The sequence below is a fragment of the Mustela lutreola genome, chromosome 6, assembly GCF_030435805.1.
Source record: "Mustela lutreola isolate mMusLut2 chromosome 6, mMusLut2.pri, whole genome shotgun sequence".
NCBI classification, from domain to species: Eukaryota; Metazoa; Chordata; class Mammalia; order Carnivora; family Mustelidae; genus Mustela; species Mustela lutreola.
Genome location: NC_081295.1, coordinates 93,896,819 through 93,920,972, shown reverse-complemented (window position 1 = coordinate 93,920,972; position 24,154 = coordinate 93,896,819). Strand labels below are relative to the sequence as shown.

General features: G+C 45.2%; 1 protein-coding gene and 2 long non-coding RNA genes across 10 annotated transcripts in view; 1 reads left to right on the top strand and 2 right to left on the bottom strand.

The window, feature by feature from the left end:
• The window catches only part of ADGRF5 (adhesion G protein-coupled receptor F5), a 103,810-nt gene extending 85,388 nt beyond the window's left edge, over positions 1–18,422 (top strand). For 6 of the 7 annotated variants that reach the window (XM_059178183.1, XM_059178186.1, XM_059178182.1 and 3 more), the window contains 9 exons: positions 122–334; positions 2,154–2,309; positions 4,171–4,379; positions 6,580–6,759; positions 8,756–10,150; positions 11,389–11,430; positions 11,520–11,579; positions 12,223–12,307; positions 14,824–18,422. In XM_059178183.1, the coding sequence (XP_059034166.1) occupies positions 122–334; positions 2,154–2,309; positions 4,171–4,379; positions 6,580–6,759; positions 8,756–10,150; positions 11,389–11,430; positions 11,520–11,579; positions 12,223–12,307; positions 14,824–14,903 (2,420 nt within the window). In that variant the 3' untranslated portion in view covers positions 14,904–18,422. Of the gene's footprint in view, positions 1–121; positions 335–2,153; positions 2,310–4,170; positions 4,380–6,579; positions 6,760–8,755; positions 10,151–11,388; positions 11,431–11,519; positions 11,580–12,222; positions 12,308–14,107; positions 14,175–14,823 lie in introns of all 7 variants that reach the window. The other variant, XM_059178187.1, reaches the window with a different exon arrangement.
• Positions 240–5,553, bottom strand: LOC131834067 (uncharacterized). The gene is made up of 3 exons (XR_009354737.1): positions 5,224–5,553; positions 456–588; positions 240–377 (listed from the first exon to the last, which is right to left on the bottom strand). It is a non-coding gene; the product is annotated as an uncharacterized LOC131834067 (long non-coding RNA).
• On the bottom strand, positions 15,440–23,252 carry LOC131834066 (uncharacterized). Of its 2 annotated transcripts, XR_009354736.1 has the most exons (3): positions 23,104–23,252; positions 20,673–21,238; positions 15,440–20,631 (listed from the first exon to the last, which is right to left on the bottom strand). It is a non-coding gene; the product is annotated as an uncharacterized LOC131834066 (long non-coding RNA). The 2 variants fall into 2 exon arrangements; XR_009354735.1 differs by having other exon boundaries at positions 15,440–21,238.
• Positions 23,253–24,154: the final 902 nt, after the last annotated feature.

The window sequence follows — 24,154 nt, the reverse complement described above, 5'->3', positions numbered from 1 at the left end:
AGGAAGGTGTGACGTGCTCTTGCCCATGCTTGACAGGAAAAACTATATCTTAACCTTCCCAGCCAATGCATTTTTGGAGCAGTGATCACATTCCATCTCATTTTTGCTTCCTTCCACACAGGAACCTATCACTGCATATTTAGATACAAGAAATCGTACAGTGTCGCGACGAAAGATGTGATGGTTCACCCACTGCCTCTAGAGCCAGACATCATGGTGGACCCTCTGGAGGCTACGGTTCCATGCAAAGGTTCCCGTCACTTCAGGTGCTGCATTGAGGAGGACGAAGACTACAAAGTAACTTTCCAAGTGGACTCCTTATTCTTTCTTGCAGGTAAGGACACGCATTGCTGCATTGTGGGATCTCAAAATTTCCTCTGAAAATAGAGGTAAAGAGACATAAGGATTGCCTCAGAGACAGAATGTAACAGAGGGTACCTCATGAACTTTATTACCTTCTGTTGTGCTGTGTGGCCCATGGCTTGTTGGTTTTTGGCAGGAGTATATCCAGTACTCTGGTGGTCCCTCTCTCCATGCTATGCATCAGTGTGTTATAAAAGCACCACAGAAATCCTTTCAGATGCACAGCTGAGGATCCAAGAAAGTGAAATAACCAAGGGCCAAAAACATAGAGAAAAAGAAAAATAGAAATGCTTTAGCTTCTGGTGGGGCTTCTCTGAGACTATCAGTCAGTATGAGAAACCCAGAAACCTGGGGTTGTGTGTCCTAAAGATTTTATTTATTTATTTGAAAGAGAGAGAGAGAGCACACAAGCAGGGGTGTGTCAGAGGGAGAGGGAGAAGCAGACTCCCAGTTGAGCAGGGAGTGTGACATGGGGCTCAATCCCAGGACCCTGAGATCATGACCTGAGCAAAAGTCAGATGTTTAACCGACTGAGCCACTCAGGTGCCCCAGAACCTTGGGTTTGAAGGCTCTGAAGGGCATGGAAGAAAGGCTTTGCTCTCTATGCAATGATTAAGGGGGCCTGTGTCACAAGCACAATGTCAAGACTCTCAAAGGGTGACATGTTCACTCAGAAGAGGATAAGCAAAAAAACAAAATTTGTCCGCCAGAGTTCAGAGGTTGGCCTCCTTTCCAGGTGGGCACCAGTTTCCCCTGAGAATTACAACCGTCCTGCTCTCAAGCTGCAGAGTAATTAATGTAAAGTGGTCCATGGGTAGCACCCAATGGTACCTGGCCCGCGTGCACACACACAAACACACACACACACACACACACACACACACAAATCAAATCCTCTAAGGTAGAAGGTACCCTCAACCCAGAGACATCAGGGTTCCTACAGATTAGGGTGAACCTAGTATGAGCTCGCAACCCCAAATCTCACAACAGAGACACGTTCATGAAGGATTTGCAAGCTCATTCATTCTTTGAACAACTATTCGTGGTGACATGCTCAATGCAAAACACCACAGGAAGCAATGAAAAGGGGACATGAGAGTTGGGGCACATGTGTTACTAACTAGCTGGAAGGGTTCTTGTCCTAAAGGACCATCCATATAACGTTAAATTTCCAAAATGAACACTGCAGATCAAAAGAACCCCAATGTTCAGAAAAGCAGGACCCAGTAGAGACAAGGACTTAGAGAAGGTGTGTGATAGGAGGCTATAGACTCCCTCTGGGTACTGGAGTACTGAAGCATTTCACCATCCCGTGTTTAACATGCATGTATTTGGTGCTCTCTAGGGGCCAAATACTAAGCTAGGCACTGGGAGATGCAGTGATAAATAAGACCAGGTACCTTCTCTCCAAGACTTTATCAATCTAAAGGAGGAGACAGACCCATAAAGAAGGGACACTAAACCAACGTGGAAAGACAGGACAGGAGAAGTACACAGAGCATGACAGGATGTGGAAGAGAGGGATGCTGAGAGGCATTCTGATTGTCCAAACTGTACAGGCACAGATTTGGAATCATGAGTGGTGGAGGTAGGGGTTAGGGGAGCACCATGTAAGGGTGGGCTGACTGACTTACTTGTAGACTGGGGGCATTTTAAAAACCATATCAGAAATGAATGTGGCACATGCCTTGGAAAAGTTTAGACACATTATCCATATTGGATCATTTCAACAAAATGTGTGCTTTGGAGTCTCATCTTGTGACTTAGTTCTTCCAATAATTCTATCTCAGAAAAAGAAGTTAATGGAAAGCAAGTGTGTTACAAACACAGTTTCTCAGCAAGCTCAGTTTCCTGGTGTCCAAAGAAGCTGGACATTTTTTGTCACTTTACCAATGCTGCTAACAATTCAGTCCGGAGCTCAGCTATGAAGATTAACCTGGTTCCAGGTAAGAGCATTTGAAATTTTTTAAAAATGTGGTAGTCATGAGCAGGGATTCATTTATTCATTTGCTCCCTCATTCATCCATTCAATAAATGGATATTGTGCACCTGCGTGTGGCAAGCCTTGGGCTAAGGGTGGAGGGTCTGGAAGAAACAACCACAACCACAGCAACAACTAAGCCATGGGACTAACCTCAGGTGTAGGGGAAAGATGTGTGTGATGACATCTAATGTGGTAAGGGCTGAATTAGAGATCATGCGGGAGACCAAGGAGGCTGCCAGGTTTCATTCTACTGGTGAGAGTCAGGAGGAAGTGATCAAGAAGGCCTTGTGTATGAAGCTCGATTTCAGCAGTGTCTGGGAGGCAAAGCACTGGACTGGGCGGTGCCTAGTGTCTTTGCGGGACTGAGACCCCTTTGAGGTTTCAGCAAAGGAAGGGTGTCACCACTAGACAGGGCTACATGAAAATATCAATCTAAATAATAGGCAACCATCTTTCCCATCCTTTGTCATCACCAAGCCTATATCCCCGCCCCCCCCCCCCCCGCATAATATTTTCAAGGTAGAAGGTCATGGTTTATGGCTATTTCTGTAATAGCCTATGACCAAGAACTCTCCTCAGGAGCAGCAGAGAGGCAAGTGAATAAAGCATGGTCCAGGGCTTCCACTAGAAACAGTCCTCTTCCCCAGAAATCTTGTCTGTACCAGGACCTCTGATATCCAAAGAACTCATGACTCTATCACCAGCGATGTTTGGTTTACTGAGTGATCTGTGGTAACTTTCATGAATTGGTAACTGAGCTCTGGACACCAAAGTGGGAAGCAATTTAGAGTTCCCTATCTCCCTGAGTCACTGTTCCCTGACCCTACCAAGCACACCTCTTCCAGGGGCAGCCAAGACCCCTTCTTCACCGCCCCCCGTGCTGCCATCTTCCCCCCGGCACAGACATGTTTTATTCGTTTATGTTTGTTCTTCTCTTCCCTCATACTAGGTCTGATTCCTCTTCCTTTTCCCAGTAGAAATTGCTTACATATTTCAAGATTTTATACAATGACTGAGAGCTCAGTTGATGTTAAATTTATAAGTTGGTGAGAAAGGATCTTATCATCAGAGAATCAAAGTCCCTTGGAGATCAGAGATTCTGCAACAAATGTCATTTTCTCATTCCAATCTGGTCTTGAGTTGACATGAAATAGATTAAAACTCTAAGGGCAGCCAGAAGGAACAAATGTTTACAAATATTGCTTAGAATATTCAGGTCATGGGTACCTGGAATTCCCACTATTAATTATATATGTGAATTAAGGCAGTGCTTCTCAACCTTGGCTGCATGCTAGGATCACAGGGGAAAGTTAGAAAATAGCCAATGCTTAAATCTCAGCCCCAAGGGGTTCTTATCTATTTGGGCTGAGTGAACCAGGACATTGGTATTTTCATAGCTCCCCAGGTGATTCGAATATGCCAGAGTTGAGAATCCCTTGGATTAAGGCATATTGTCCCTGAGATTCCTGGAAACCTGATTATCTCTTATCAGAATGAGCACACATTAAGCTCTCATGATTTTTGCATGGCTTAGATTTAACAGACAGCAGAGAGAAGATTCCCAGGGACTGGAGGCAGGGACGAGGCATACAGGAAATAAATTGTTAGAAAAGCAAATGCATGTGAAAGATTTGTGTCAAGCACTAAAAGGGGCTTTGGAAGATCAGGAGCAAAATAAAGAAAGTGGGTCACTCTGAAAAGGTTGCGGAAAACTGAAGAGAAAAATGAATTCAAACAGCAACATTCTAGCTAGGCCTGACCTTCTTTTGACTATCCTTTTTCCTCCTTTCAAATGGTCCTTTTTATTTCCGTTTCCAATGCAGGAGAGAAGATCATGTGCCGAGATCCCACAATAGGTGTTGGTGAACCAGGGAAAGTCATCCAGAAACTATGCCAGTTCTCAGATGTACCCAGCAGCCCTGCGGGTCCCACCGGCGGGACAGTGACTTACAAATGTGTAGGCTCCCACTGGGAGGTGAAGAAAAATGACTGCATCTCTGCCCCAATACATAGTCTGCTCCAGCTGGCCAAGGTGATCTTTACACCTCTTTGACTTTGAGCTCTTGGTGGGGAGATTCGTCTAGCTTATCATATTTCTTAGCAAATGGGCCTTGGCCTGGTTGGTGTTGCTCCCAAAGCTACTTTTATTTATTTATCTATTTAAAAAGAAGAGACAATCCTAGAAATGCTTTATGTTTTTCTTAAGTACAAATATGGAGACCACAAAATATGTATTCTGCTCTGGGGCCAGCTGCGTACCTTCACCTTAACTTCTCAGTGCCTTGTTTTTATTACCTCTAAAGTGCAGGTGGAGTTATCTTCTCTTACCACTCTCCTTTGAGTAATCTTGATTACCAAGCAAGTAGCTCTCATCTTTTCAGAAGGAGGAGATACATTAAAAAAATAAGGTTCATCGGTGTAAAAAAAAAAAAAAAATATATATATATATATATATATATATATATATATATATATATATATATGCTTGGGCTTTCTGCTTTTATAGGTCTGAGATTTCTTCCACCCTTAGAGGTAACCTTTAGTTATGAAAGATGGAACTAACCTGCCTCTCTTACCTAGAAGAGAGATTCCTGCCACGTGGTAGGGGGAGGTTTCTCCTTTCATCAGAATAAATAAATGTTACCCCATACTGAAGTTGTCAAGAGTAGAGACCTCTAAAATGCCTTGAGTCACACGAAACAAATACTGACGAGGCCACTAGTGGAGTTCTACTGAATGACATTGTTAGACAAGCCGTTCCAAACACTCTCACTGTTGGAAGAAGAATTAAGGAAAAGGAGTGGTACTGATTTGTGTCTCATCTAATTATCTTCTGCTCTCCTCTTGTCTTGTCCTAAATTCACTAAAATACTTACTAGGTGTGAAGCATTATTGCAGGTGCTCTCAGGGTAAGGCCACCAAACCAGAATTCAGTTTCTGATTTGCTAGAGGATGTAATCCTGTTGGGTAGTTCAATACACATTAATTTTGCTTAGGATAATCAGGAAGCTCTGCTTGAAGAACTTGGCCTCTGAGTTGGACCTTGATGAGGATGCACCAGTGATATGAATTTCCCTAATTGAGAAAGATAGGAATATTTAATTTGAATTCAACGTTGGGCCCTGGTCCCAATTCTAGATACTTAGATACATTTTCAGTGGAAAGGTTGGCCCGTTAGCCTCTCAGATCTATCCATTCAACGTATATTTATTGGATACCTACTATGTGCCAATTTATGACTTATACTATATCAGGCATTATAGCATATCAGACAGAATATAACATGTTTCAAATTGCTAAGGAGCTTATAATTTAATTGGAGAGATATTGAAAGTCAAACACAAGATGACATTGGTAGAAATGTCACAAATGGGGGCATCTGGGTGGTGTAGTCCATTAAGCATCTAACTCTTGGTTTCGGTTCAGACATTGATCTCAGGGTCGTGAGATTGAGCCCCACATTGGGCTCCATGCTGAGCATGGAGTCTGCTTGAGATTCTCTCTCCTTCTGCCCCTCCCGCTCATGCTCTCTCTCTCTAAGATAAATAAATAAATCTTTTTTAAAAATAACAAATACTTAGGAAGTCAGAGGAGGAAACTCCCCTGGGTTGGAATACTCATCAAAGCTCTTTATGGATGAGGTCGAATTGGAGTTCATCCTTTAATTGTAAATAAGGGCTCTGGAAGTAATTGGGTAAGTAATTAGGAAACAGAAGTGGGGGTGACCGTATAATTTACCATCCAAACCAGGACACATTTTTAAAATAAAAGAAAGTGCTAGTAATAATTACACTGGGTCAGCAGATATAAAACAGAACTGTCCCAGGAAAATTGGGATGAAGGGTCACCCCCCTAATGGTCAGCAAAGTAAATGACGAGAAAAAGCAGAGTAGCAAATGTGTTTCCATACAGACAGACCATCAAGGGATAATTTTACTCAATTTTAATCTAACTCTCTAGGAATCAGATCCCCTTTCCTTTTTCTTTACCTAGTAGTCATTGGGTTGACATGTGTTTTACTCTTCCCCTTCTGTGTGTGAGGTCTTATTTTATTCTGACTAGCACACAGATTAGGAGATCAGTTATTTTATAGGGTATATTTATAAGAATGGAGAAAAAAAGAAATCATTAATATAAGATATTTTCATCATGGGTAGATCAGCAGGATTTGTTGACAGGACTGACTGGCAAGGTTTTTGAGTGTCTGTTTGTGTTGACTTTTGTTTTACTAGGCTTTGATCAAGAGTCCCTGTCAGGATACAAAACTCCCAACATACCTGAAGGATCTTTCTGTCAGCACAGGCAAAGTGAAACATGAAGTCAGCTCATTTCCTGGGAGCCTGGGAGCCATCATTAACATCCTCGATCTGCTCTCAACAGTTCCAACCCAAGTGAACTCAGAAATGATGACGGTGAGTTGGTTGAGACCTTATAGGAGTTTTGGGTCCCCTCTTCACCCCTTGGGACTTCTGGTCAAGAAACGTAACTTGTCGCCATTACAGCTCCTTCTTTGTCTTCTCCAGAACAATACTCTGGATTTTAGGGTCACAGAGTATGCTTTGTGTTTTGTCAGCTATGGTTTTTAGGGTGGAGGGGGTTGTTTCTAGTATTCATTTGGAGATCAAAAGATTTCTTTAGTGAATCTCCATCTCAGTTTCCTCATTAAAATAGAATGGATACTTATCTGCTTTCTAAGAAAACCAGGAGGGAAAGGTTTTCAGAATATGTACAATGGAATGGTTGGAATGGATGGAATTCTCAGTGGTCTAGAACTAAACATGAACTTGAGGCAATCAGGGTTCTGAGAGGAGTCACCCAGAATTCAAATGAAGAGTTCAAATGATGAGACTTTAACAAAAGGATACTTTCAGAGGTCAATCTGGGGATTAAAAAAAAAGAAGAAGAAACCAGTACTACCCTGAGGCCTAACGGGGAAAGGAGAGGAAAGAGTGCACCTAAAGTGGAGGAGGAGGGATCACTAGTGGGAGCAACAGAACTATCACCAAAGATGTGCAGAAGACAGTATGTGTGTAGAGGGGAGAAGGGGTGACTACGGTGGGTCGTAGGAAAGTATATTTCAACTTCTTCCTTCTCCTATCTTCCCATCTCCTGCCAGTGCTTCCCAGTGGCCAAACACAGCCAGAAGTACCTGGCAAGAGCTTGGGGAGCAAGGGTCCAAAGAGTTGATGTGGACCTCCTATGGCAAGGGTAAAGGAGTGCCACCCACTGGGTGGCTTACCATGACAGGAACTTATTCTGTCATAGTTCTCAAAGCTAAAAGTCTGAAATCAAGGTGTCTGCCAGGCCACGTTCTTCCCAAGACTCCAGGAGAGACTTTCTCTGTCTCTTCCAGTTCTGTGTAGCTCCAGCACTCTTTGGCTTGTAGCTGCCTCAGTCCATCCTCTCTGTCTTCATGGGACCTCCTCGTCTCCATTTATCTTCTCCTCTTCTGTCCCTCATAAGAATTCTTGACATTGGAATTAGAGCCCACCTAGGTAATCTGGGATGATTTCCTCTCAAGATCCTTAATTTAATCACATCTACAAAGACCCTTTCCCCAAATAAGGTCACATCCTCAGGGTCTGGGTATTAGGACATGTTCTTTTGGGCACCAACATCCAACACACTACAAGGCTCATAGTTTCAGATTGAACAGAACAAGGCAAAGGGGGGGCAAAGAAATTATATTGAGAGATTGAGAGAAAGCCCAAATGGAAAATGACAAGCCCAAGTTTATGGGAGAAAAGATAAAAATTATTTAGCAAAAAAAAAGGGGGGGGGTGGGAATGATGCCTTTGCCAGCAGTTTGGCATTCAGCTTTGGAGAGGGTCTTTTGAAACAACTTCACCCTTATTGAGAAAATATCACGCTCTACAGGCTTGAGATTTAAGATAATATAAAACAGTGAATACATATCCCTACCAGTCTGCTGAATTGGCCTTAGTGGGTAATGGGGGGTGCTACTTGGCAAATAATTAAAGAGGTCTCCCAGCCTTGGGGATGTATCCTCTGCTAATTCCCTGCCATAAGAAGGAGGGACACATGGGCGCCTGGGTGGCTCAGTGGGTTAAAGCCTCTGCCTTCAGCTCAGGTCATGATTTCAGGGTCCTGGGATTGAGCCAGGCATCAGGCTCTCTGCTCAGCGGGGAGCCTGCTTCTCTTCCTCTCTCTCTACCTGCCTCTCTGCCTACTTATAACCTCTGTCTGTCAAAGAAATAAATAAAATCTTAAAAAAAAAAAAAAGAAAGAAAGAGGGACACAGAGCCCCATTGCCTGTGATGCCTCATTTTTCTCTTATCTTTTCCTCTCACCTGTTATCACACAACAAGCTTCCAGGGAGATGTTATTTTTTCTCTTTTGTGATTGAAAGAATTTGGTTGGTTTGACCCCATGTCATGTCAATTACAGAACATTCTCTCTACGGTTAACACCATCCTCAGCAAGCCCATGTTGAGTACCTGGAAGGTGTCCCAACATCAACCGACCAACCAGAGCTCACAGCTTCTGGATTCAGTAGAAAGATTTTCCCGAGCATTATGGTCTGAAGATAGCACTTTTTTGTCCATCAACCAAACGAATGTGCAGATGAGGAGCATAATAATAAAACCTGGCCATCCAAAACCCTACAAACAGAGCTTTGTTTTCTCAGACTCAGACCTCTGGGGCAACGTGGCCATCGAAAAGTGTGAGCTAGGAAGCCTGCCGTGGGGTTCGTCTATTGTCACTGTGGCTTTCCCAACTCTCAAAACCATCCTCACCCAGGACAGCCAAGGAAAGAATGTTGCAAACAGCTTAGTGATGACAACCACAGTTAGCCACAATATAACCATGCCATTCCAGATTTCAATGACTTTTAAGAACATCAACCCTTCAGGTGGGGAACCACAATGTGTCTTCTGGAATTTCAGCCTCGCCAACCACACAGGGGGGTGGGATAGTAGTGGGTGTGAAGTGAGACGAGTTGATGGGGACAGTGTTTCCTGCATCTGTGACCACCTGACGTCATTCTCCATCCTCATGTCCCCCGACTCTCCATACCCTGGTTCCCTCCTGGAAATACTACTGGATATCATCTCCTACATTGGGTTGTGCTTTTCCATCTTGAGCTTAGCAGCATGTCTAGTGGTGGAAGCTGTGGTGTGGAAATCAGTGACCAAGAATCGGACATCCTATATGCGCCACATCTGCATCGTGAACATTGCTGCCTCCCTTCTGGTGGCCGACATCTGGTTCATTGTGGCCGCTGCCATCCACGATCATTTTTATCCTCTCAACAACACAGCCTGTGTGGCCGCCACCTTCTTCATCCACTTCTTCTACCTCAGTGTCTTTTTCTGGATGCTGACTCTAGGCCTCATGCTCTTCTACCGTCTGGTTTTCATCCTGCATGACACAAGCAAGTCCATTCAGAAGACTATTGCATTTTCTCTTGGCTATGGCTGCCCTCTTGTCATCTCAGTCATCACGGTGGGGGCTACCCAGCCCCAAGAAGTCTACACCAGGAAGAATGCCTGCTGGCTCAACTGGGAGGATACCAAGGCCCTGCTGGCCTTCGTCATCCCAGCGCTGATCATCGTGGTAGTGAACATGACCATCACAGTTGTGGTCATCTCCAAAATCCTGAGACCTTCCATTGGAGACAAGCCAAGCAAGCAGGAGAAGAGTAGCCTGTTTCAGATCAGCAAGAGCATCGGGGTCCTCACACCACTCTTGGGGCTCACCTGGGGTTTTGGTCTTGCCACTGTGTTCCAAGGAAGCAATGCTGTGTTCCATATTATATTTACGCTCCTCAATGCCTTTCAGGTAAGTTCTGCAGGGCAGGACTCTCAGGAAGTATCTGAACTGGTGGGACAAATTAATGATAGAAACACAAACAGGGGTAGGAATGGGGAAGGATTTTAGTCCAGAGGAGGCCCTAGCCCTAACGAGGGGAATTACAAGAACCCAGTGAGATAGAAGGGACCCATTCCTCTGCTCCCATGGAACCTTATACCTCTTATCACCTGCATTATAATTTAGCCGTACGCATGACTTACTTTGAAAAGCCCTAATAATACAAGTAGGAGGAAAGTCCCTTCCCTACACAGGATTTTTCTATTTACCCAACATTATCACGATGCCACTTATTATCTCCTAAATGAAAATGCCACTATTAAACCAAGTCATTTCTCCACTTAATTTCCACAAGCATTAAATGAGCACTATCTTTGTGAAGTCAGGGATAGCATCTGTCTTCCTTATCACTTTATCCCTAATATTACCTAGTGGTGCAGTGTAGGTGCTTGATAACCTTCTGGCAAATAAAATGAATGTCATGTGCCACATAGTATGTTCTCTAGAAACATTTGCTGAAGAATGAGAGAACAAATGCCCCACGTAAGGTAGACATTCTGCTCTATTATGCTAAAATGAAAAAGACACACCTTTTGCTCTCTTGCAGTACATAACAAACTGTATACAAGCCACATTGTTAGAAGAGCTTTAGCAAAGGTACAGGCAGCAAGGAAGGAATGCTTAACTGTGATTCAACCACCAGGTGGGGGGTAAGCGTGGGCTCCCATGAGCATGGGAAACAGACATGGTCCCAGATGCTCTTGCCAAAGCCGCACAAGACCTAACCTCTGCTCCTAGATCTGGCTTCAAACTCTAAGGCTCATGTCTAATGAAGTGTACAGCATGGCCTGACTAGAAGGGACCGGTTATTTTACCTGAGGCCCCAGGTCCGCATCACAATGACGTGAACACATACTGCAAATGGAAGAGGTGTTTTCAGCTGCCCAAACAGCAAGCCCTCCAGTCCACAAGGAGGCAGGGATAAGGAAATAGAATAATATCCTTCTCACACGATAACATTTAAGGTCCCCTGATGTGGACCTACTACATCCCTTTTAACATTACTATCCGCTGTATTCATTCCATCAATACAGCTGTGGAAAGAGGTAGTAGAGATTCAATGCCACGCTAACAATACTTCCTATTTTTCTGGACAATAGGCTAAGATTAAAATATCCTTCTTCCCAATTCTTTTTTTTTTTTTTCAGGGATTATTCATTTTACTCTTTGGATGCCTCTGGGATCAGAAGGTAAGAACTATAACCGTTTCATGCTTCTAGAAACGTCAAAGTACTTGTGGCATATTGAACTCACGATGGCTTCTTTTAAACAATGGTAGGTTCAGGAAAGCTTGTTAAAGAAGTTTTCACAGTCAAGATGGTCTTCACAGCACTCAAAGGTCAGTCTTTCCTTTTAGAGACTTTTGAAAACCTCTCTCTCCACACCCAGGTTTAGCATAGATTATTATGCTGTTTTTGCTTTGGACTTGATTCTGCCTATTCAAGTCAGCCACAGAACTACCATTAGGATACTTCCTGTCCCACATCTTTTAGTAGGAATCGGATAGCACAGATAATACCAACTGGAGGTTGAAAATCAAAATTCACTGAGAAATAAGAAATCTTCTGGGGAAATTTAAGGCACCAGAGAACACAACGTAAAGAATAACGATGAGTATATTTTCCGTAATTCCTCTTGGAAAGTAACCATTGCGCTCAAACGTATTTGACTGTCGTCACATGTCAGAGGATACCAAACCCTATCAAACAGCAAAACATGCATTTGAAAGTTATTTTCCTAAATCTGATGAGAGTCCAGTATTTCCAAGTGGCTTTTCTGCTTGATTTGTTTGAAGTAGTATATGTGCTGCCGAAGCGAGCACGATTTGTTTGAAGTAGAAATTCAACTTTCATCCAGGCTTTTTCATGGGAATGAGAGATGCAGACAATGACCACTAGTGGGAAGCAAATGAAACATCCAGGAGATAAAGCAGAGCTTTGGTTTAACATTTGCTTTGTAACTGTCTTTCTTCTCTTTTTTAGTCAACATCCCTAGGTTCATCAACACCAGTATTTTCTATGAGTTCTCCCATATCAAGAAGATTTAACAATTTGTTTGGTAAAACAGGTATGTAGTGACCTCTAGGTCTCTCCCTAGAGCACTTACTTACTCTGGGTTGACTCAAACAAATTTGCCCTGATTGGGGAATCTCACACCCCACCCCTACCTTCCTACTCCCCACTTTATGACAATCACCAACAATAGCCTCATTTGGGCGCAGAGGTTAAATATAGGAACTTGCTTACATTTTCCCAAACCACCAGGAGGCTGGTACAGAGGGCAGCTAATAATAACTTAAGGATAACTTCAGTGGGCAGCTAATAATATAACTTGAGGATAAAATTTGGAGAATCTTGACAAGCCTGTGGAGAGCTGTGTGTCAAAACTCCATCAACTACAAAAATGAGAACTGTAAATTGCTGGCCTTGTCAAACATGGAGTTCTTTGCTATTCATGCCTTTTTTTTTTTTTTAAAGATTTTATTTATTTATTTTTGCAAGAGACAGAGAAAAAGAAAGAGAGTGTACAAGAAGAGGGGAAGGCGGGGCAGGAAGAGGTGGTGCAGAGGGAGAAGCAGGCTTCCCGCTGAGCAGGGAGCCAGATGCAGGACCCTGGGATCATGACCCAAGCCAAAGGCAGACGCTTAACCGACTGAGCCACCCAGGCACCCTCTTTGCTATTCCTGTTAAATAGAAATAGGAAGGTCATGTTTATGGACTCGGGTGTAGCAAAAAATAGATTTAAAAAGGTCTACTATAGGATCCCAGGCTGTGGGCTCCTTTCCCCTTTTTGTTTTCCTTTCCTTTTTCTTTCTTTCTTTCTTTCTTTCTTTCTTTCTTTCTTTCTTTCTTTCTTTCTTTCTTTCTTTCTTCTTTTTTGGAGTGTGCTTGTTGTACACATTGATGTTTACAAAACTGTGCATAAATGCAGGAGGAATCACCCAAGTTGTAGTCACTCCTATTCTATTAGGAACATGCACAGCTCAATCCCTACCTTGGCCGTATAAAATCAATAATGTTAATGACTTTGGGCAATGGGTCTCAGCTATGCTGGGAAATTGAAACTTCTGTCCACCATTCCCCTACCTCCAGGAAACTAAGTACCAGAATTGCTTCCAGCTTCTTGGAAATCAACTGGTCTCATAAAGGCAGGACCCAGAAATGTGTCTATATTCCAGACTAAGGCTTTTCCTGTAAAATCAAATTTGGGGGCACCCGGCTGGCTCAGTGGGTTAATAAGCCTCTGCCTTTAGCTCAGGTCATGATTTTAGGGTCCTGGGATTGAGCCCTGCATCAGGGTCTCTGCTCAGCGGGGAGCCTGCTTCCCCCTCTCTCTCTGCCTGCCTCTCCGCCTACTTGTGATCCTTCTCTCTCTGCCAAATAAATGAATAAAATCTTAAAAAAAAATCAAATTCAGAAAATGCCTATCAATTGCTAGAACTCCAGAGGACTTGGTGTTTGGGGCTTCGGTTTGATACATTACTCATGAGAGTGGAGAGGCTTTCCTTTTGATGTTGAACATCAGTGATTAGGCCTGCTGTGAAATGATCCGACCTTCAAGGGTAGAGGACCATCATGGCACTTGGCCAACACTGTCACTGGAACATGCCGACCATTTACATCCAAGTGGAAACCCTACAGAATGAGTTTACTGAATCAGAATTATGCAATCTGAGGCCCCCAAAAATGTGTTCTTTTTTTTCTGGATCGGTCTGATCAAAGTTGGAGTTCAGGCTGTGTTCCTGAAGTCCCAGGGCCTGAGATTCCCAGTCTCTGTCATTGCGTCTTCTCCAGGGTCATTCATGCAGCTCCGTGTTGGCCTGCTTGAGGATCCCATAATCACTGTAACTTTGGTTTATGTTGTCAGCAGCCCCAAGGGGCCCCCCAGGCAGTGATGGAAACCTTGTTAGCAGTGGCAGCTCACCAATCTGATGGTAGGGTGGGCACCGTGTCCCTTCCTCACCCAGCACCCCGACCCCACTTGGCCATGCTCAGTCCCTGCCTCCTGCTGATGCCAGCCCATGTGTGATTGCTCCATGGCTGCCCCCACCACCCCGCTGCACTTTTGTTAGCAGCCCCTGACCTCCACTTCTTTCCTGGTCCTGCTTTCTCTTCTCCTTTAATTTGCTACTTTCTTTCCTTTTCTGCCTTTCCTCCCCTCCCCTTCCCCTTACCTTCCAGCTCAGCCCTTGGACCCCTCCCAGGAGCTTCCCCAAGTCATGCCCACCCAAGGGGACCAGGGAGCTTCCCTCACTTGATGTTCCCAGGCCCGTGCATGTGGTGGCATGTGGAGGGCTGCCCATGTTCACATTCTCCCTGTCCTGTAGAAACCTGGCTGCTGGTTTGATCGGAAGTAGTTAGTGCTTGTCTTGTCGGCTGCCACGCATGCTTGAGAACGACGGCTGTTTGTTCTCTGGCCCTTCTGGGTCCTGGGAAGGGGGTGGACATGGGTTTGTTTCCAGGTATGGCAGAGCCTACCTGGCTCTCGAGCGAGAGCTCCCCTCGGGCCACATCGGGAAAGGCGCATGCCACCGTGATCATTAAGTCTTGCACTTAAGCCTGAGCTGCTGCTCTGTTTTTCAGGAACATACAATGTTTCCACCCCAGAGACAAGCAGCTCATCCCTGGAAAACACATCCAGTGCTTACTCCTTGCTCAACTAAGAACAGGAAAATCGACCCATGTGTGACTTCTTTAAAGGACAGTGGATATGCTCAGGAAAAAAAAAGAAAAATCTTTTCAAAGCCATGGGTAAAATGTTTCCTCCCCAGGCTTTCTGGAGCAGATGCTGAAGAGACTCTCGCATTAGGGAAAAGAAGCTTTCTTTCCTAAAGACAAACTAAATGTAATTGTTACATTTATTTGCTGCCCCACCTCCACCACTTGTGTGATACTAAATGTGTACAGTATTTAAGTGAGACTCAAAACCCCTGAGGCCCAACTTTCCTGTATTGTAAAATAGAATTTCAAAGAGACATTTTTCCTTGTCATACGTTGGGCACAAAAATAAGCTTTGATTCAAATAATAAGCATAAGGCTAGTACCTAGGAAATACTTCCGTGAACTCTCAGAAGGAAGGAAGGAAAGAAGGACACAGGAAAAAAGAAAAAATAGAGAAAAAGAATAAGAACCACATTTTTTAAAATTTCCATGTTAACATAATAATTCTGATACTGCAACATGGGGAATACAAAAATGGCTCAAAAACAGAAACTGAAATAAATCATGGAGAAAGTTTGGTATTTTCTTGATATTTTCTTAGCTACATGAGAAAAAAAAATTTTAAAGGCAGTGGGAAGAGATTGGGAGGAAATTGTAACATCAGCACGCTTGCAAGTGGATAATAATATTGACAAGAAATGCATGGAAGAAGATGTAATTCTCCTGATGTTAAACGCACACAGACATATGCTGGTGCATGTGAAGGTTGGAGCTCAGGACAGGGAGCAAGCAAAGGAAATGGGATAGCCACGCTTCACCAGATCCAAGCAGATCCAACTGCTAGTTACATTTTCTACCATTTATCAGAAAAGCCTTACCTTTTGGTTTGTTCCATTTTCTAAAGGCAAAAAATACATATATTTTTATATCCATCACTTGCCAAATGTGACATATGGTGATCTAAATGTGATATATTGCACTGGAAACAGATCGCAACTGTTGTATATTGCATTTAACAGCTTTAACCAGGTACTTCTCTGTGCATCATAGGATAGATTTTCATAATCTTATGGCATTGTTTATCATTGTTGTTGCTACTGTGGATTTAGAGACCCTTGGTGTGTGGTCTAGCCCCCCATGTATTAGCTCTTTCAGTCCTTAAGTTCCAAGACCAACATACGGTAAGAGTTTTGTATTGTCTAATTTGTGTTCATTCCAACCACTTGGAAATCCTCTGAAATGAAATGTTACAGTTGGCTACTCTAGGCTCCCAATGACACTGACCTTGATGAGTAGATGGTGGAGCTTTCCCTGAGGATTTGGCTGTCTGTGAATTACGTGCAAGTGTGTGTGTGTTGCTGGTGGTGTGTACATTTCATAAAAATACAAATATTTATTAAAATTGTACCCATATTAAAGTTAAGCATGTGCTGTAGCCACACAACCATACATTCCAAATTGAAGTCTGATCCTAGAGACACAGTGAAATGGAATAAAAATATGGGGCTACTCGGGGAATGTGGGCCGTGTGGTCTTCGTAAGGACTGAGAACCAGCAGGGATCCAGCCATCAGGAAGGTGGACAGAAGAGGCTGGGATGTAGCAACCTTTTTTTCATTGAGTTTTGAAGGAGTTTTCTTGTAACATTTTAATTCTTTAACATTTCTTCTTTTTATTTCTTATTTTAAATTCTACTTCTGCCTCTCTTTTCCTCATGGAGAGAAGCAGGTGGGGCAGATAGAAGTCTTAATAGTGTTTCAAGTAAATGAGCTGCTCGTTTCAACACATTCACCAATGATGTAGACATCTACTCCCACGTTTGCCTGGAAATTGTCACAAAGGAAATGATGAAGCTATAAAATTCTCCAGGGATGGTCAGCTTGGGGCAGAAATCAGTACCAAGCTGACAGAGCCGGAGGCTAGGTTGGAGGATCAATGGGATGAGAATTAGAGGTTTGAGAGAATGGCTTTGACCAATATGGTTCCTGGAGTGATCTCAAGGATAACGGAGGCAAGGTTATGTAGTACAGTGTGTGAGCCTGGCCATCATGACACGATAGGCCAAAGAAAGCGGAGCCTTCAGGAGGAGCTCCAAGATGACAATGGGACAAGAAGCACTGACCTTCCAGCCATGACAGTAGGATCCTTTGGGAATCATTGTGTTGTGAAGGAACCTCTAATGGCAGGAACCTTCCCAGAATTCATAGGATGTGGGTTTGGCCCTTTGCCCACGTCCATTTACCGAGGCACGTTTCCTTACCCCCAGCACACGTGCGTGCACAAACACACACATATGTGCATGTGGTTTCTAGCTTTCAAGCTACCACACCAGATCGAAATTCCAGAAAACCCATGAAAACAAAAACTTAGAGATGTACTTGCTTAATTGCAAGATATTTAACCACAGATGTTGGCCAAGAATATCCTAAAAGAAACAATAGAATTCAATATTGTGAAAAGAGAGCCATCCGTGAGTCTGTGAGGTCCGTGAAAGCAGGAGCCCTGCCTGGTCCTGTGTTCACAAGTTCTCCATCAACAATGACTGCAAGGATTTTAGCAGCAGATTTCTGAGGAAGAGGAGGAAGGAATGTCAGCTCTGATGGGGGTACAAAGTGAGATATATGGTCTGCCCTGCTTGCAAAGTGCTCAGGGCTTCCCCATGTGCCTGACCTGTCAGTGGCCAAAACTTAACTTGCATTAAAGGGCCTTCTATTAAGTCAGTTTCTTGCAAAGGGGTCTGTGCTAATGCTTCAGAGGATGTGAGGTGAGAGCGTTCACAAAGGAGCAACTAATCTGAGCTATAGAAATATTCTCTGGGAATACTGTTAAGTCCAGTGTGACACTCATGTCTTGAAGGAGTCGTGTCTGCCATCCTCCTCCCCTTTTCTTATAGATGGAAAAGGAGATAAATAAGACCCATGGGGTTTTCAGAATATAAGCTGCTAAGGCCAGAAATTAAGAAACACTGGAAAATTCTAGTCTCTTGTCATTTGTGTAGAGAACTTCAGAAAGATCAGTGTAAGGAAGGTAAAAAAAAAAAAAAATAAATAAATGACATGGAGATGAGAAAGAGCATAGTGACTGTCAGTGTAGACCCAGGGGAGGGAGTTATTCTGAGGTGAGAGAAGAAAGTCACAACCATTGGAGAAGACGAAACAAGCACGGTCCCAGAAATCCCATGTAGAGGGAAAGCATTTGATCTGTGGCACATGAAGGTGATGTCAGACAGAAATTGTGCACCCCAAAGAGAGCCATGACCCAAGCCAATGGAAGTCTGTTTCCCTGAGTGCCCAAAATAAAGGAGGGGCTTACAATGGATGTTCTCTTTCTTATGTTTTTTTTTTTTTTTTAATGTCTACGAAAATAGTGTCTCATCATTTGACAGATGTTAGCTTTGGAATGAGAGGCTATAGATTTCTAAAAGTGTGACTTGAGATATGAAATCATGTCATCATAGTACGCCAGCGTACAGCTATGTGTCCTATCCATGCTTATAACAATAAAATATCTAGTGAGATCTCATGAAGCTTTCTTTATATAAATTGTCTGCTCTGTAACTAGGCCGGTGCTGCTGTTTCAGGCTTCCCTACCAGAAATCCAACCAGCATTTAACTGCTTTCTTTAAACAGTGAATGGCTGCTTCCATTCTCCAGGCATAGTGGGGGGATGGGGGAGGGCAGGGGAACCAGAAGCTTCCAGCTGAGCTCACTTGGTTGACAGCGCCAATATCTTTCCTCCCGCCATCCACACTCCCGTGCACCATGTGAAGCCTGGAAGGTTACAGGGGGTTGAAAGGAGGGACCTTGAAGCAACACTTTCAGGACCTAACTGTCCGGGAAACAAATAAACAGATATGTGTTCTAACATTTGTGTATGGCTTGGTTGGAATTTTCATGGACGGCTGAAAACAGAGCCCTGTGAGCTCTGCTAGCCACAGACTCTTTCTGCAAGGTGGGTCCATATTTCCTGTTTTCATATTCTATTGCTGCGTAACACGTTTCCACAAAACGTAGAGGCATAAAACAGCACCCATTTATGATTGCATGGTTTCTGGGGGATCAGAAGTCTGTGCATGGCTTCACTGGGTCCTCTGCTCGGGGTCTGGCAAGGTGGAACTCAGGCTGGCAGTTGTAGATTCATCTGAAAGCTGAGATCCCCATCCGAGCTCATTGGTTGTTGGGCAAAAGTCCATTCTTTGGAAGTAGAGGACAGAGGTGCTCAGCAGCTAGAGGCCATCCCCTGCCATCCCCTGCCATGTGGCCTTCTTTGCTTTTTTAGATTCAGCAGCAGAAACCCTGTGCTGCTTTGAATCTCTGACTTCTTCAGTTTCTTATCCTAAACTTTCTTTTAAAGGACTCACCTGATTGGGTCAGGCCCACCCAGGGTAATCACCCTGGATGATTCAGGTGATTCAGGGGCCTTGATTACATCAGCAGATTCCTTCACCTTTGCCATATAATATATTCTAGTCCTGGGAGTGACATGGCTGCAGGTCCTGTCAACAGTGAATCGGAGAGGACTAGACAGGATATTTCAACAGATTGTTTAAACAAACAACTTTAAGGACACAATGCTGCTCTGCAGATTCTGTCTGAGATGTTCGCTGTGACTCTGTGACCTGTAAACATTTCTTTATTCACAGCACTCATCACACGGAGAAGGGGCTCTCTGGCTGTACCACGAATAAACCCCGTGTGATGCAAATACTGTAGCCTTGAGTCTGTCTACTGACTATGCAAATGGGAAAGAAGTCACCTTTCCAAGGGGACAGCATCCAGCTCTGTGGGGATTCGGGGAAGGGGTACTGTTTGGAGAAACCTAATTTGTTCAGCTGAAAAGAGGCCCCCCAACGCCAGGGCTGAAGACCTTGCCCAGCCAGTGGACCTTGCCGAGTGGTGTGTGTCTGGACTGCAGGGGTAGTCAGTCCAGGAGCTGATGTTCCCTGGATGCTCAGGCCAACGGGTCAGAGACCGAAGGAGACAGGTGCCAGCCGGTCCTCTACACATTGTACCTCTGACCACCCCCTCCTTAAAAATAAAGTCAAAATGCTGGCTTCCCATGAAATGCTGCCACCGGCAGCCCACAGGTCATGCCCGGTGCTGGGAAGGCTCCTCCCTAACAGACCCACACACCCTTCCTATGCTCACCTGGGTTGCAGTCCAGTCTTTGTCTGGACTAGTCTGCTCTTTTGCGCTGTTTTTGTTTTTGTTTTTTTCTTTGTAAGATAACATATACATCATTCAGAAGGAAGAGGTTTATTTTTGTATTTTGAAGACTTCCCCCTACCCAGGCCTCATGAAGTTTATACTTTCTTCATATAAACAGGAAGAAAAGCATGCTTCCCATGAATACTTTCTGTAACATGAATGCAGCTTTCTTTGAACTATTCAGTGACTCCGTAGAAGCTGCATGGTCTAGAGGAACAAAAACGTGGGTCACAAGCTTTTAAATTTTGAGTTAGCCACATTAAAAAAAAGTAAATTGGTAAAACCAATTGCAATAATAATTCTATGTAACCAAGTATATCCAAAATATTATTATTTCCAGATGTAACTAATGTAAGCTTGCTAAAGAAACATTGTACACTCCTTCCTTTTTTTTTTTTTTTTTTGTACTAAGGGTTGGAATTCCAGTGTGTAGTTTACACTGACCAGACATCTCCATTGTCCAGCCACATTTCAAATGTTCAGTAGCCACCGGTATCTAAAGGCTACTGCATTGTACAACAGAGCTTTAAAGATTGTATTTATTTTTTTGTTGGAGAAAGAGAACACAAAAGGGGAGTGGCAGGCAGAGGGAGAAGCTGACTCCCCACTGAGCAAGGAGCCTGATGCGGGACTCAATCCCTAGATCCTGGGATCGTGCCCTGAGCGGAATTCCGGCAGACGATTAACTGACTGAGGCACCCAGGTGCTGCCCATCAGAGCTTTAATGTAACCATCAGAGGGAAATGCCTTCTGCCATTCTGCCTTCTGTGTACTGACAACAGCGTTGGAGAATGAATTTAAAACAAGGCCTATACCACTCCATCCTAGCTGGTCTGTGCAGAGACCCTACACATACTGGGGGGTGGGGAGAGGGAGTTGTGGGTAGAAATCCATAAGGCCCCAAATACCTCTCTTCCATATGACCCCCGCCAGCACCGTTCCCCCCCAGCTGGCCTGAAAGCCACACTATTCAAAACTCTCCTCTGAGATTTCTGACAAGCATGGGGCATGAAATCACAGTCCCACATCTTCTCGAGGAAGGAGGAAGTGTCTGGAATCACCGTTAGCCTTCTTTCTTGGAGAATGACCTTACAGTCTCATCAGAGCAGTATGGCAGAAAGAACATGGCTCCTGGAACAGAAAGACACGTTTCCTCACTCACCTGAGCCTTTCCCTACACACTCTGGTCTTTGCTCACCTAAAGAACAGGGATCATTCAAATTCCTACTCAAGGCAGTTGTCAGGCTCAAAAAGCACAGTTTATATCAATGGGTTTCTCACACTGTCACATATTATGCAAACAAAAAGACTATTTCCAATCTCTCTTTGAAAGGCAGATAGAGGCTAACCACAGATAGCCCTGTGGGGCATTAAGCTCTGGTGACTCCAGTGGGATTCCAGGGGTCTTGTAAAGCCCTGGGCATCGAGGTGGTCATCAGGAGGACCATCGAGGTGGTCATCAGGAGGACCCTGGATCAGGAAGGGGAGGACACAGTTCATCAGGCATCTATGAGGAAATGAAGCAGTCCTAAACAACTTACTGACCCTGCAGATGTCCTTCAAGACAATCTTGTAACAATATGATTTCTTTTACCAGGCCCCAAGCACATCTGCAGACAGGCCTCCACATAGACCCTCTGTGCTTCCTGCAACAGTCCAACCCCCAGAATCTGGGTCACAGGTCACGACTCAGCCCCTCACACACACAGCCCAGATGGGGCACAGGGATCCCTGCTGTCGCATGAGTATAGGAAGACCAAGACCAGTCCCAGAACCCCAGGGGTCTTCAGAAGCCCTCGAGGGTAGGGACGCCCCTGCAGGTCAACTTCCGGCTGCAAAGCCTTCCAGGCCCTTTGAGCTCCAGCCTGGAGACCAGATGGTCCTGGAGGACGACAGTTTGGGGAAGCAGGAAAATTTCGCAAGTGTGATTAGAGCGTTCCCAAGGGAGCCCTGCTCCAAGGAAGGCTCTCCTGGCATCACATGGGTCTGCGTGGCAGAGTTCCAGGTGTCTCTTTCTTCGAAGTGGCACCTAGACACAGCTCTGCCCCTGCGGACACTCAGGGGAAAGTACCCCTCATGACAGCAGGTGCCAAGCCAGTGGGCTTTGAGAGAGTGGACCCAGCCCCCTGGGCCAGGCCTATCATGTACCCACCCCCTCTCTCCATTCCCTTCAGTCATTCTGCAGCAGTCAGAAAGCTCCTGATTCGTTCCCATTTACCAACCTCAGGGCTTAGGGCTCCATCCACTACCCCTCCACCCCACCCCACACACACCATCTTATGTACTGATAGATGGATACTGAAGTTTATCCTCTAGCACATTCCTAAAGAGGGAACCGCTTTTCCTAAATTTTCTGGGCTCAGTGACTATGAGCTCACAGTACAAGAAGGGAGGGGAGGCGGACGATCACTGATCACTGAGACATGTCCTGTGCCAGATCCCTGTTCTTTCTCTGCAAATACCATTTTCCTGTGGGGGGGCCACGACTCAGCTGAAGTCGCCTTGCTGCTTTCTAGACACCCCTTCCTAAACTATTCCCTTTAAACTTTGAGGGGAGGAGTCACAAGGTCCCCCGCGTGCCCTCTGCACACACGGGCCGTGGGTCTGGGAGACGTGCAACCCTTCACACCGCGCGGTTTTCCTTCTTTCATGCAGAGCCAAGTCCCAAGGAGGAGGTATGCGGGCGACTGTTAGAAACGAAACAGTAGCAACCCAGGAGCCCGGGGCGGGTGGGGGGTGTGGGGGGGGAAGGCTTCTCAGCATGAAAATCAACAGGAACTGATTGGGCAAGTCGTGGGAGGGCGGCTGTTGCAGCCCACTTCCTTCGCAGGGCTGCGCGATCCAAGAGCGACTGTGGGCCCTGCCTCCTGGGAAGCGATGGTAATTGGTCCCATCTTGTGTCCTCCATCCCGCCGGCCAGCCTCGCCCGCCCCCGGGCGCGGTGGAAGGAGGTGTTCGATTTGGAATCCCCGGGGAAGAATCGCACATCCACTCACTGTTTTTCTGGAACAGCGAGCTGTTCCCAGGCCCCGAGGAGCTCTCTCGCAGCTGTCCCAAGTCAAAGCGGAACCTACAGGAATCTCCAGCGGGGCCCCTGAGTGACCGGGGGCAGCCCGCGCCGGGCTTTCCTCGCCCGCTCCCCGGGCTTCTCCTGAGGCTCGATCGCCACCTTGTGGTCATCGGGGGGAGCGCCGCCTCCGGGTCCCACCTTCAAAGAGGCAGGAGCTGATAGGCCGCTGTTGTGCCTGGAGGGCGACGTGTGGGGAAGTAATTTGGTGCGAAGGTGGGATGGAGGCCTGCTAGATGACAGACACCAGGAATGCAAGGATCACCCTCACTCCCTACCTCCTGACACGTTTTAGGCTATGGTCCTTGCAGGAGATGAGGAAGCCAGAAAGCTTTGAGGAGATAAAGGGAGAGCGGACATGGCAGTCACAGAGTTCAAGTGTGCCTGATGGATTTGCAGACAGGTGTATCTTTCTGAGAGAAACTTGCCAGGATAGCTCCCTCCTTCTGTTTCTTTCCTCCCTACTGACCGAATCTTATTTATGGAACCAAAGGCAAAGTTAAAGGCAGCCCCATGCCATCACCTGGTTTCCCCGTTCCAGAAGGGAGGTAGTTTGAAGAAACAAAACGGGTGCCTTCCATGTGTCCCAGGGCCTTAAACACTTTCCCCATCAATGCACCTTCAAAAGGATGAACTAGGATGAACCCCTTCCCTATTCTAATTCATCCATAGGGAACTATTCCTGCGAAGCTGGGTTTTCGTTTTTAGTTCACGCTGGACCCGCAGCTGCCCCAGGGCTGTCTGATACACCAGCCCATCCTGAGGCCACCTGGGAAGTTTCTAGTTGAGGCTCTGGACACACACTCAAGAAGACCTGCTGGCTTTGCCAGCCAAAGTGTGATCCAGAGAGACCCAGAAGAAGTAAACAGTACCCACAGCCAAGAAGGCTGATCCTTGGAGCAGAGGGACGTGCTGACCTGCCTTATGTCATGGCCACACAGCTTCTGAACATCCAAGAATATCATATGCTTTGGGATACT